Below are 14328 nucleotides of genomic sequence, written 5' to 3' on the forward strand. Positions count from 1 at the left end.
GTACAGTGTGACATCATGTAGAGCAGTGGTTCCCAACCTTTTTGGCAACAGGGACCGGTTTCATGGAAGACAGTTTTTCCACGGAGGCCGGGGGGTGGGAGGTGGGGGGGGATGCTTCAGGTGGTAATGTGAGTGATGGGGAGTGGCAGATGAAGCTTCGCTCGCTTGCCCTGTGCCGCCCGGTTCCTAACAGGCCGTGGACTGCTACTGGTCCAAGGCCCGGGGGTTGGGGACCCCCTGATGTAGAGGACTGCTAGCTTTGTGCCACAACCAGCGAATTTCACCCATTGCAAGAGACCATTGTTTTAGGAACATGTCATCCTCCCCCTTAAGGTCCCCTGTGACCCCATGAGGAACAGGGGTTTCCACTACAGGGTAAGTTCCAGTTCATAGTCACTATGTTCATGATCTAATTAGAAGACTAACTGAATAATCACCATTGTATCAGTCAAGCAATAAAGTTGAGTATGATTCTCATTTACATTTCTAAAGCAACATAAAAATAACCCCTTTTAAATGGTACCCACTCACTTTCTCCTTATATGCTAATGCATGTCACAATTTCAAAGCCTGAAGAGAGATTTCCTGCAAAACATTTCACTGACTTAAAGTTCCACATGTTCACAGTTGCAACTGTCAGGTTACAAACATGAATTAACTCTGCTTCCAAATCAATTACATATTGATAAGTCTTTAGGGCTGACAACTTGCACACATTGATTTTAAACTCTAGGAGTTATTTCAAGGCTTTAGAATATTTAGCATTAAAAATTCCAACTTCATCCTGAGACTTTAGTGAAATATAAGCATTGTCACCAGTACTAATAATCAAACCAGAAATCAACTCCCTTATTTTAAAAATTGTTCTTTTTTCTCTTCGCTAAAATTGGATCATTTCAATTAACACTCGTACTCACATTGATTTCCAATTAATTTTATTTCTTGATTTGAAGTAATGAATTGCAAATTAGTGCCATGACAGAATTAAAGCAACTGGGTAATTACAGTTGATCCTTGAACAACTTGGGGGTTAAGGGCACAAAACCTCTGAGCAGTTGAAAAATCTGTGTACAACTTATACTTGGCCCTCAGTACCCATAGTTCCACATCCATGGATTCAACCAATCTCAGACCATGCAGTACTGTAGCATTTACTTTTGAAAAAAATCTGCATGTAAGTGGACCCAAGCAGTTCAAACCCATGTTGTTCAAAGGTCAACTGTAACTCGAAGCCAGATACTCTTCTTTGTTATGGCTTTTAATTAATGTTGTGATGTGTGTACAGTAGGTGGTTGTATTTACATCGTGTATGTATTTTATATTTTAGAGTATTCAGCTTTTGGCATTTATTCAGATTTTTTGTGCTTTATACAAAAGCTTGCCATCTTGATCTTCTGTTCAATGATGTTTAGTAGCTCCCCAGCACATGGCATCAAGCCCTACCAAAGAAGGAAGAAAGATTCTCCCTTGGAAAAAACGTTTCTTCTTGGATTCCTTTCTCCCTCTCTTTCTTCCTCCTTTCCTTCATTCCTTAAAGTGGCTTACAAAAATAAACAATATAAGATGTAGTTAAGAAAGCAAAAAAAGTAAAATGAAGTGACAAAAAGGGCTGGAAAAATCAAATAAGGGCATGTTAGAGCCATAGTAAGTGCCTGGAGATCTTCTATAGTTGCCAGTGGTAGTTATAAATTTGGTTCTGACTTTGCTAGAAACCGTAGCAAAAGGAGGGAAATGCTACCATTTATATGATTAATCATTCCTATATGATGCTTTTTTGGTTGCTAATGAGAAACATTAATGAGAAAGCACAACAGTTTTTCTGTAGAGGAGAAAGAGTATTAAACCAAGGTATTCTTACTAAAGAGAGGCAGTGCAGCAGGAAAGTGTACTGGGGCAGGGCGATGAGTCAAGGTTAGGAAGAAGCCACAGCTAAAAAGAATCAAGATTAAAAAATAAACTTTCTCTCCACTCAAAGTCTGAGGTCTTTATCTTGAGAAATCTTCAAAGAGCAACTGTGTGTATATTTGGACTTTTCCTCCCCTTACGTCTTCTGCCTGAACCCTGCACTTTCTGGAACTAGAAATTGATAGAAAAAAAAATTCTTAGAAAGCAGAAACTGTTTAAGTGTAATAAACAGCAGGAAGAAAAGGACGGAGACCTGGGTGGCCTTTAGGGATCACACTTGAGCTGAGGAAAACCACATGTCAGTGGGAAGAATCTGGCAGTTAAAACGAACAAAACAAAAGGCATGGGTTATCTCTGAAGTCAGGCAGTAAGTGTTTCAGGGCTGCATTAAGCAGCCTCAGGGACTTAGGGATAGCACTGGGGTAAGGCACCGCCAGGCTCGCTGCCCAAACACAGGCCAATGATATCCTCAAAGAGTATCTGCTACAAAATCACTGAAGCCACTGTTTCCATTTTCCTTTCTTCAACCCTTCAAAAAGAATGCAGCTGTCTCCTCTAGAGCCCCAACAAGAAGCAAACAGACCAAAAACTGACATCAGGTGGGTGTCAGACTGCCTGGAAAGGGGTGACTGCTAAGTTTGTGAGACACTACAGTATTTACCAAGGGACAGAACTCATCCTGAACTTGCCACTCCAACCAGGGCCTGATTCACTGCTGGCTTTTCATCCTGAGTCAATCCATCCTATATCGACTGCTCTCTGCAGTGAAAGCTCTTAAGGGAAAAAATGCTTGTAATGCTTCTCCTATTTCTAAAATCCAAACCTAGCATTTCTTTTTTTTTTTTTTTTTTTTTTTTAGTCCTCCCTTATAGTTAGTTCACAGAGAATACAGCTCATTGTATAGCCCACTATTTGGGCTCTTTTGTCATTGTATTAAATGCTATTTGTACAACTGTCTTCTAGCTTGAGATACTTAAGAACAGGCACTTATGTTAACTCTTCCTCGCACATCGTTTAGGTGCTTAACTAATTATATCAAACTAATGACGGAACCCTCACATATTTTTATTTACCAATGGAGCAACATTATTGAAACACCATAAATAAATCCAACCGCTACAAAACGAATGGAGCTGGACATTAACATATTTTGGCTACCAAGCCTCAATTCCCCCTTTCTAAAAAGCACCAATTACTTTGGAGGATTTAACTTTCCTCCATTGCATGTCATCTTGAGTGATACCTGCCTCCCATTATGAAATGGACAACAAGTGGTCACATGACTTAGCTTGGTCAATCAGATGTCTGATTCTGACTCTTGAGTAGCATATAGAAAGAGGAAATGGTTGGACATTATCCATGATGCAGAAATGTACTGACCACTTCTTTCCATGGTTGGTCACTGTTCCACTTCCTAGCTCTACTAGAATTCTCAAAGTTCTTGTTTAGTTGCAAACCTGGTCCCCCAGAATTTTCACCTTAATTCTTTGAAAATATACATTGTAGCTTCCCAAAAATTACCTTTGAATATGTTAGCGAGTTAGTTTCTTTCTTTCTTTCTTTCTTTTTTATAAATTTATTTATTTATTTATGGCTGGGTTGGGTCTTCATTGCTGTGTCTGGGCTTTCTCTAGGTGCGGTGAGCAGGAGCTACTCTTCGTTGCGGTGCATGGGCTTCTCATTGCAGTGGCTTCTCTTGTGGTGGGGCACGGGCTCTAGGTGCATAGGCTTCAGTAGTTGTGGCATGCAGGCTAAGTAGTTGTGGCTTGCGGGCTCTAGAGCGGAGGCTCAGTAGCTGTGGTGCACAGGCTTAGCTGCTCTACGGCATGTGGGATCTTCCCGGACCAGGGCTTGAACCCATGTCCCCTGCATTGGCAGGTGGATTCTTAACCACTGTGCCACCAGGGAAGCCCAGCAAGTTAGTTTCTGATGCTTATAGTCAATAATACTGGAAGATATACAATAACAAGGAACAAGGTGAAATAGCAAACTCAATTAAATGAAACCAAACAAACCAAAAATTAAGTAACCAGTATGGCCTGACAAAATACTTAAATGCTAGACATTTTATTTAGCCCTAAGTGTCAACTAGGACCTCTCTGTTCCTTGATATCTGGGGAAAATTGGCTGGAGACTCTCAATTCTATAGCCCGTAGAAATCTTTCTCTCAGATTTCTGATTCACACTCATCCTGTGCCTTTGGGGTTTTCATTCTCACACATGCATTCTCTCTTCCGAACTACATTTACCCAGACAGGAATGTCAGGCATCTCACCAATTTACACATGCGCGCACACACACACACACACACACACACTCATATAAAATATCTGTAGTATAGTAGGAGGCAGTGTGGTTTTATGACCTTGAGCAGTTTACTTAACCTCTTTGTACCTTAGTTACCACACATTGTAAAATGGGGATAATAAAGATGTGCCTCAGAGGATCGTTTTAAAAATTAAAAGGATAATACACGTTAAGTTTATAGCTCATGATGACCTCACACATAGTAAACATTCCACACTCCTTTCCTAGCCAAGCTAGAAAATTTTGCTGAAGAACTCGGTGCTGGGAGAGGTCAGCACACACATCATGCATTTTTAAACAAACAAACAAAAAGATGCAACCTAACTCCTCTCAACGTCTTACAGCCACCATGCAGCTAGATGTCCCACCTTCTGCTAAGCAGGATCCAGACTCTCCTTCTTCTCTGAATCTTCTCTTTTCCTATCTTCTCCCTCCTCTGGTCACTCATTTTCCTGTCTTCAGAGTAAGTTAAAAAATTCCTCTCCTGTGCCAGGGACCCAGACCCTTTGGCTTTCACTCTATACGGGCACTTTACCAAGTGAAGACATTTCCTTACCAAAAAAAAATTTCTGGTTCCTATTCTTCAAATGATAAAATTTACTCTATCTAGTTATACCTAGAACATGGGTTTCTGGACCCTAGTCATCTGCATAGTACCCTTGTGATTTTTTTCACATTCATTTATTAATGAATATTTTAAAAGTACATAATATTTTTCTTTTTTTCCAGCATTATGGAGATATAATTGACTTACAGCACTGTATAAGTTTAAGGTGTACAGCATAATGAGCTGACTTACATACATCATGAAATGATTATCACAATAATTTTAGTGACCATCCATCATCTCATACAGATACATAATTAAAGAAATAGAAAACAAATACTTTTTCTTGCGATGAGAGCTCTTAGGATTTACTCTCTTAACAAGGATGAAGGCAGGTAAAAGATGCAAACGCCTAAGTACCACATGATAAATATAATTAGCACTGCTGTATAGGGACTTCCCTGGCGGCACAGTGGTTAAGAATCCGCCTGCCAATGTAGGGCACATGGGCTCGAGCCCTGGTCTGGGAAGATCCCACATGTCACAGAGCGACTAAGCCTGTGCGCCACAACTGCTGAGCCTGCGCTCTAGGACCCACGTGCTGCAACTACTGAGCCCACGTGCTGCAGCTACTGAAGTCCACGCACCAAGAGCCCGTGCTCCGCAACAAGAGAAGCCACCGCAATGAGAAGCCCGCGCACTGCAAGAAAGAGTAGCCCCCGCTCATCACAACTAGAGAAAGCCCGCGTGCAGCAACAAAAACCCAACATGGCCAATAATAATAATAATAATGAAAAAACACTGCTTATAATTTTTTTCTTTAACTAAAACTTACTTTCAAATTTTAAGTAAATGTATTTTAAAAGAAAACTCTATTTCACTACTATCAGTGGCAAAATAGTATTACCACCATAAGGTTACCTTAAAATAAATATTTATTTAAAAATAAAACAGACATTCATGTACCACCTAAAATCATCATGCATTACTATTGATCCATGCATCACAATTTGGTAAATAAATGTCCTTTACTATGGACACCCAGAGGGTGGGCTGAGAAGGAAATAGCTGGAAAGTCTGTGGCACTTGCATGTTACTAATGTTGTGGGTAGAGATGGGGCGTAGGTGAGGATGAGCATATGTTGACGGGATCAGGTTAGAAATCAGACAGAGAGGATGGTCCAGAGACAAGATTCCGAGGAGTGATATCATCTTGTATCCTGCATTGCAGATCTACAGCACCCAGGAGAATGGCTAATGTTCATTTAATTGAATTGTATTCTGCTATTAGAATCCAATGCTGCTATAAATAAATGTTGAAAAGCTGGAGATGTTAGGGATCATACTATCTGAATCATCCAAAAAGAAGTACTGATTTTAACCAACTGATCCAGTTTAATACAATGTCTGAAACTTAAAACAATTTGATAAACTTATCACCATTGACACTGCTCACTTTGGCCTTTTAATTAATAAAAATAAAATGGAGACTCTCTAGATTCCACTATGCTTTCTCTGTGCAAATAATGCCACAAATTTTCAGAGGAAAATTAAGTATGTGGTACTAGCCTAAAAATCTCTGTTAAAGTCCTAAGACTCTGCATCAAGTCAGTGTGTTTGGTAAATATCAAAGTCCACGATGCTTCCATTGGGAGTGTAAAATGTTTTACTGCTGAATATAGAGTCTCTGTGCATACCTAAGTATACTAGAATATCACCCTATTTGAAATATATGTAGCACAATTACTGGCTGATCAATAACTCTTTATTAAATATCCACCATGTGCCAGGGATTATTCATGAGACATATTCTACCCTTAAGGAACCCCTGCATTGGAGTGGTAGTACATCTTTGCAGCTCCAGTCACATTACACTAGAGTTTCTGTGAGTTTCTGTCAAGATATTTGACAGCTCCATTTTGTCACAGCGTTCTCCTACATCAAACACAGAGGCATAGTGCCTCTGATCTATACCTGAAATGTGCTTTCCTACAGATCTCAAATGAAAGAAAAACTGCTCCTGTGATTGCACCAAGAATGTATTTTTTGAGCATGTCTTCCAGCTATTGATATCGATGATATCTTCAGCCTCAAATGCCAATTCATAACATTTAAACCTTATTGAATACAATTTTCTCCACAATATTTGGTTGTACCAAATAAAATGCAGCAAGCCTTTAAAGAAAAAAAAAATCCCTAGAAGCCATCCTATTATTTGATCTCCAAGGGTTGCAGGAAATTACAGAAAAACAAAACAAAAATCATTTAGCTTTATGTAACTATACCATGCAACCATCATGTCACATAATCTAATGACCTGGTTGATAAAAGAACTGGCAAACTAGCACTTGTCACAAAAAGCTATTTAAACGTATATCTAAAGTTTAGATGTACAGATAAATATTCTTAAGCTATTTTTACCCCCATTTAAATACATCTTCTTTCTTCCTATTACAGAGATGAATATCTATTTTCATGGAAGAGCATCTCCTGTAATGCAGACTTTTAGTATAGGCATCTGGAATCATTTACAGCCATATTATATTTATCATTTAAACAGAAATGAAAAAACATTAATAATCAAACAGTACCACACTCATGATTATATATGAAATATTGAAGAAAATCCACATCTACTAGCTTTGTAACTCTACTACAACAGACTTTTCAGAGACCTTAGAGTTCAAATGACCACAATTTACAGCACAATGTATACAGAAATGTAACATACCTCACATTAGCATCAAGTTCGTCCATTACAGGAAATAGGCATGGGTGAGTTGGATTTCAGTGTGCACAGGGTACTGTAATGGGGAAATAAAAAAGAGATTAGACAAGAAAGTAATGTAGGAAAATAAAAGTCGTGAAGGGAAAAAATGCCAAATACTCATTGCTTCCTAATTATTAGGACTTTTGTAGTGTGTCGGAAAAGTATTTAATAAACAATACTACAGCAAAAAGCTATTGGCATACTGAGGTATGGCACAGCTGAGTACTGCAAAAAGTTTCTTTACATTTGACTAATCTCTTAGAGATTAAAACGTAAAGGTATTTCTTTTTACTCCATGTTTAATCTGTTTATTTGTTATTTTTTGCTCTTCCCAGATACATAGCTTGTTTATATGATCTGCATTAGGACACTAGTTGGTGAAAACAGGTAACTACATTGTTATGATTAAAATAGTACATTGCCTAAAATGGTCAGCCATCTTGTTTCCTATGAGGATTTTTCAGGTTTTTTTTTTAAAAAACCCTTTTTGAGGGTGGATAAATCTCTTTGAGAATCTAGTAAACTCTTGAGAACCCTCTTCCTAGAAAAAAAAAAATAGATGTGCATGTACATATATACACACTTTCTGGGGAGCCCATAATTCCTTGAGGCCCCTCCATGAACCCCAGGCTAAGAACTCACAACTGAAGAGGAGTCAATTTTCAAACTACTGTAAGTTCCTCTAGCATAGACCCTCAGAAGACCTTACACTCTTTAATGGATGGACACTCACTGATCTCCACCAAGTCAGATCTCTGAACTGGCTGTGTAGTTTCAGTTTTCAGAAGAATTCCTATATTTTTAACCACATTTGTTCTAAAACATGGTGAATCAGAGAACATAGGGGTGGAGCTCAGTCTGTTTCTTTTGGAGTTACCCTAAGCAAGACCCTTTCTCCTTCTAACTTCATCCTCTACTTCTCAATAAACAGAAGGGATTGGAAGAGATGATCTCTGGGTTTACTTCTAGCTCTGATATTCTATAATTCCATCTGCTGGTTTTCCAATAAAATTTTACATGGAAGAAAATGTAAATCTGTTTATCTACATAACAAAACCCTGAAACTCAGCCTGGGCCCTTGGATTCCTTGGTCAGGGTGAACCAAACATATATGCCTGGCAGCCAGGAAAAGAATGGCAGGCCACCAGAGCTGGAAAGGACATGGGTCTCTCTGTGTTTTTCAAAGTTTATTCTTTAAAGCCTCTAAGATTAACATGGGCTCCCATGGGCATTTCTGGGTTTGTGACAGGTATGAGGAAGGCTCAGCCTACAGGACTCAATCCCCTACTCTGACCTCAAACAAAGCACTTCTGTCTACTTCTATCTCTTTTACATTTTGAATCTGGAATAATCTTTTATTTGAAGTACATAAGTACAAAGCCCTAACTACTGAAGCGGGAGGGTTCCAACCTTTGTACTCCTCTATCTAAAATCATTCCTGAAGTGAGATGGTGTGTGTGCACATCTATTTTTTTTCTAGGCAGATGATGATCAAGAGTTTACTAGATTCTCAAAGGGATATGATTACCCACCCTCAAAAATGGTTTAAAAAAACTGAAAATACTCATACTATTTTAATCATAACAATACAGTTACCTATTTTCACTAGCTAGTGTCCTAATGCAGATCGTATAAATAACCTATGTTTCTGGAAAGAGCAAAAAATAACAGATTAACATCCATTCCCATGGCTTAAAAAACAGTCTGTTCAGTAGAGATTTCCAAAGTTATAAAGTCTAGGCCTTTCCCAGACTCATATCACCTACCTGACATCTCAACTTGTATGATTATAAAGCATTTCAAACTAAACCCTTCACTTCCCGCTCCAGCACAAAACTTACTCCTCCCCTAGCATTCTCCATCTCAGGAAATGGCTCCACCATTTATCCAGTTGCACAGACAAAACACCACATTTTTTCACACCCTACAATAAAACTATCAGCAAACTCACTCCCTCTACTTTGAAAATGATTCCTCAATCTTTGACTTTTTTTCATTAACTCCAAAACCAGCACCTGGTCCAAGCCACCATCTCCTTTCCCAACTGGTGTCCTAACTACTCTCCTAACTTTCCTAACTGGTCTCCTGCTAGCTCCACTATCATCTCTTCTCCCCATGGTAGCCAGAATATTTTTTAAATGGAAGTCAGATCATTTCTTGCCTATATAAAATTCTAGTGGCTTTCTGTCATGCTTAAAATAAAATCCAAACTCCTTATCATGATCTGGTCCCAGCTCCTCTCCAACCCAACTTTAGCCATGCCCCACCCCCTCACCACCTTTGAACTCTTTGGTTTTGCGTCTTTCCTTGACCATCATAGTAGGCTCTCACCTCAGAGCTTTTTCACTTGTTTCCTCTCCCTGGAATGCTACCATGTAGATCACTCCCTTACTTCCTTAGGGACACAGGAAATAAGGCTGTCACTTCCCCGACCATCTAAATAAAATTTCAGACCTCATTTTCTGAAAGTTTCCATCCTCTGTATCCACTCTATTTTTTTCTTCTTAGTACACACCTTATATATACGCCATTGCTTCTTTATTAGTGATCTATCTCCCTTACTAAAATATAAGTTTCAAGAGGGCATAGTTATATCTTGATCACTATTATAACTTCAGTGCCTAGAAAAATGCCTAAAGTATTCTCTTCATAGATATTTCTTGAGTCAACTAAGTAGTTAATTCGTTTTGCAAATGAGGAAACTGAGGTTTGAGAGCTTGTGACTCTCCCTCTGGGAGGTAGTATATGAACCACTGCAGAATAAATACTGTAATTTTTAAAAGTATCAAAAACCAGTTCAACTTATTTACTCTTTACTAAGTATTAACAAGTGCTAAATACTGTCCTTTTCCTTCTCCTCCAACCTCTGAGACGTTATGTCTATTGTTAGATGAAGAGACTAAGGGTCAAAGAGGTTACCTGACTTGCCAAAGTCACACAGCTAGCACTTAACCAAACTGAGAATTCAATCCAGGGTTGTCAATTCTGAAACTCAAGCTTTATCTTGCATAGTTTTTTTTTTTTTTTTAGCATCTTTATTGCAGTATAATTGCTTTACAATGGTGTGTTACTTTCTGCTTTATAACAAAGTGAATCAGTTATACATATACATATGTTCCCATCTCTCTTCCCTCTTGCATAGTTTTTGTCATCCTATCACACTTCCTCCCACTGTTAACAAGGGAAACTCCTCATGAAAGTGAATATTTCCTTTAATTTTCTGCTGACCATTTATTTCCTCTTTCTCTGAGAACAGTGCCTTGATTTTCCTTTGTGGAATGCCTCCCCTGCCTCAATCCCACTGATGAGCACATGACCAGGACTGGCCAATCAGAATAGTCCATTCTCTGGCCACAAGGATTCATTAACTCACCAGCTGGACTGTAAAGCCAGCCCTGGGATTTTTGCTAGAAAGAGCCTGTCTTTCCCCTGCTGTTGCTAAACTGATAGACTTTCAATTTAAAGCTGCTGGTGGCCATCAGTGCCACTTTGTGGGGAGAGCTTGTCTGAGAACGAAGCTAACACCCAAAGGAAAACAGAGTTGCAACATAGAGAATGCTGAGTCCTGATGAGATAATTTGAGGCTTAAGGTCTAGCAGTGTCTTAAGACAATTTTATACTTAAACTTCCCAATTATATTGAGCCAAAAAATTCTCTTTTTCCTCTGTAAGCCAATCTGAGTTGGGCCAACCATTATTTGAAACAAACAAACAAAAAAATCCTTAGTTATATACAAGAAAATCAACATTGTATTTGTATACAGATGAGAAGGAAGAAAAGCTGGAACTAGGGAAAACAGTTAAAAGCTAGCTAAAGTTCATTCATTGAAACTGCATTTGAAAATGTTACAACATGGGGAAAACTATATATTCATAGCAATGTACATTGTTATATTTTGCTCATGGAAACTCAATGAGCAAATTTAAAATGACTGCCATTTAACAAGCCAGTGAGAACATGCATTTTGTTAGAGATAAAGGAACAGTAACAAAAGAGAAGCTGGTGATTAGTACTTATCCTGAATTGATTCATCGATTATAGTCCACTATTTTCTGCCGTGCTCACCAGGGATATCTAATCTGAGCTGTGATTATAGGGACACCACTTGCTGGGAAGACTGCTCAGAGTGACAGGTGTGTGCAAGGAACCATGCTTTTATGTTGCATACTTATATTTCTGACTCCTTAACAAAATACTACCCAGTTAATTAAAAGTACAATCAACTGAGAGCATCTCCCATGCTCAGATATAAGCTACATCCCTTCTAAAAGTTCTAATTTGAAATTCAGTTAGCCCTCGTGTGCATATGGCACACGTGCATGTGTGTGTATGTGTGTGTTTTAATGATAGTCATGCTGTATTCTTGTCTCCTTCAGAGAAACACTCCTAGATCATCATAATCAGAAAAAAAAGCACAGCAAGTCCTGGGAAAGGGGTGGAAGAGGGAGCCAAATAAACCCTTCTACCATGTGAGGTACAAATGAAAGTCTCATTATTATCTCAGCAATAGGACATCAAGTCACTAATTATTCAAAACACTTTATCTGTCACAAAAGTAAAGCTACAGCAACATACAACTCCATCATATTCCTTGGAGCTTCTTTTCCTTGTTGGATACATTGAGACTGATCTTTCCTTAAAATGGGAGGAGAAGGAGGAGGAAGAGGTGAAATTCTTTATGCCACCAAATGCTGATTCCAACTCTTAGTTTTCTGACTTACAAATTTTAAAAAACTAAAGGGCAAACCCCGAAGGTAAGCACACCCCATCTTTACCCTTGTTCTTTTACTCAGAATACTCTGAAAGATTGCTGTGGAACAGTTGTTAATGGTTAACAGAAGGTGTGTAGTTGCATCTCTATTATGAGAAGTGAGAGCACAGGGCTCACCTGTAAATAGTCCCCACCTATTGGAGTGAAATATTGATGTAGTTTGGTATAGTGCCAACATCTGCCTACTTGGAGCTATGTCATAACCTCAGCTTGCTTTGCTGCACTTTGGTCTTTTTCCTTTGGTTTTGGCCGCATGGGCAGATATTCATGCATAACTGTGCATGGATTGACCACGTTTCTTTATAGAGTATGCCTACATGGGTTAAATTTCTACATCAAAGGGCATATTCCAATACCTTTGTTTTGGACAAGTGTCAGGAATAAGTAAAACATTATTTATCTTAATTGCCAAATTGAGGGTGGGAGCTTGGCACAATGGAAGGAACACTGGACCAGGAGTCACTCAGCTTGACCCACTACTAACTAACTCACTGTTCCTATTCTTAAGCAAGTCTGTTCATCAGTCTAGGTCTCAACTGTCCCAACTGTAGAATCAACTAGGCCAGAAGGTACTGGACAGGGTGAGCAAAGGGAGAAATTTCAAGGAATTAGAACTTCTCGGAAGTTAAAGGAAACTTTGAAAAGGTGAGTTGCTTGTCATTAGAGGCATTTAGGCAGCATGTGGGTAATTATTTAAGGATGTCTAAACAAGAAATGTGATTCTGGTGACTGATAAGGTTTCTTCCAATGCTAAAACTGTAGGACCGTGATAGTCTGTGTTAGTTCTGCTCAAATCCCTAGCAAAAGACCAAGTGTTTTGAATGATTTTCCAAATTAAAAAAATGTTATGATCAATTCACATATACTGTCCCAAACAGGCTCCATCTCCTGAGCACGATCACAGATATTTCTTAACAGGTGGGACTAAAAGAAGAGCAATGTAATGTGCACTTAACTAAAGCCAGATATTCGCTAAGAGTTAGCTGTCAAATGCTTGTTGTTGGCCTCATCACCTCATTACCCTAACTCACTACCAGCCATATGTACCAAAACAGCCAATCTCACCAGGATCAAACACACAAGCATTCCCCAAAATAGTCTTTTGCATCCCATGGTGATCATGATTTCCTAGTAACCTTCACTGTGATGAAAACTCTTGGATCATCTGAAAAATTGCAACTGTGCAAATTCTCACTAAATGGAAGAAAAAGAGCCCTCTCCTTGGCTATTTACTATGACTTTGTTTTCTGGAAAATATTTGGAATTTATAGGATGTTGTTTCACCATTTTATTTTTACTTCAATCAGCTGATCATACTCTCTAAAAGAATTTCTCTCTGTAAATTAGTCCTAAGAAAATTTACATTATTTGTTTATCTAGACATCTAAGTGATGGTAGTTCACAAGTGCAAATGCGTATAAACCATGAAAAAAAAAAAAGAGTCTGTATTCCAGGAGCTAGACCTTCATTGCAAGTGTCTCTTTCTAGGGCTGATAGTCAAAATGCCGTTTGTGCTAAGTCAACTAGAAAGATTTAGTCTAAATAAAAACCTTCTAGCTGTTTCATTTCCATAACTGAAAATCCAAACAGATGCCAACTCAGTTACACTTAAGGGACCACCATTCTAATATATACAATTAGCATGCAAAATGGCTTTTAATTTTTTTCAAAATAATTAAGAATATTCTTTCTAGGTAAGAAAACATTTCTCAGCTATAGTCCCTTTATTAAAAAACTGATATTGAAAACAGCCCTTAACCAATGAAAGAATATTTAAGAGGCATACCCATTCTACCTTTGGGGAAAAAATGGATTACAGGAAATGTAAAGGAGGAATATGAACTTCCATTTCATGTAGAACTGAATGGAGTATATCTAGAGCATTTCTAGAAATTGTATTTTTTTAAGGCATAGATCCCCCACCACCCCCAAATAACGTGATGAGGACTGTGAGGTTACAAGAAATCAGATCCAATTAAATGTGGATCTGGATATTTCATGAAGAAAAAAAAGAAGATTCAAGTCATT

General features: G+C 38.5%; 1 protein-coding gene across 1 annotated transcript in view; it reads right to left on the bottom strand.

The window, feature by feature from the left end:
* The window catches only part of HTR4 (5-hydroxytryptamine receptor 4), a 166402-nt gene that overhangs the window by 134513 nt on the left and 17561 nt on the right, over nt 1-14328 (bottom strand). The window contains exon 2 of the mRNA XM_036847934.1: nt 7491-7563. Within this exon, the coding sequence (XP_036703829.1) occupies nt 7491-7516 (26 nt within the window). The 5' untranslated portion in view covers nt 7517-7563. The remainder of the gene's footprint in view (nt 1-7490; nt 7564-14328) is intronic.

Source organism: Balaenoptera musculus, chromosome 3, assembly GCF_009873245.2.
Source record: "Balaenoptera musculus isolate JJ_BM4_2016_0621 chromosome 3, mBalMus1.pri.v3, whole genome shotgun sequence".
NCBI lineage: Eukaryota > Metazoa > Chordata > Mammalia > Artiodactyla > Balaenopteridae > Balaenoptera > Balaenoptera musculus.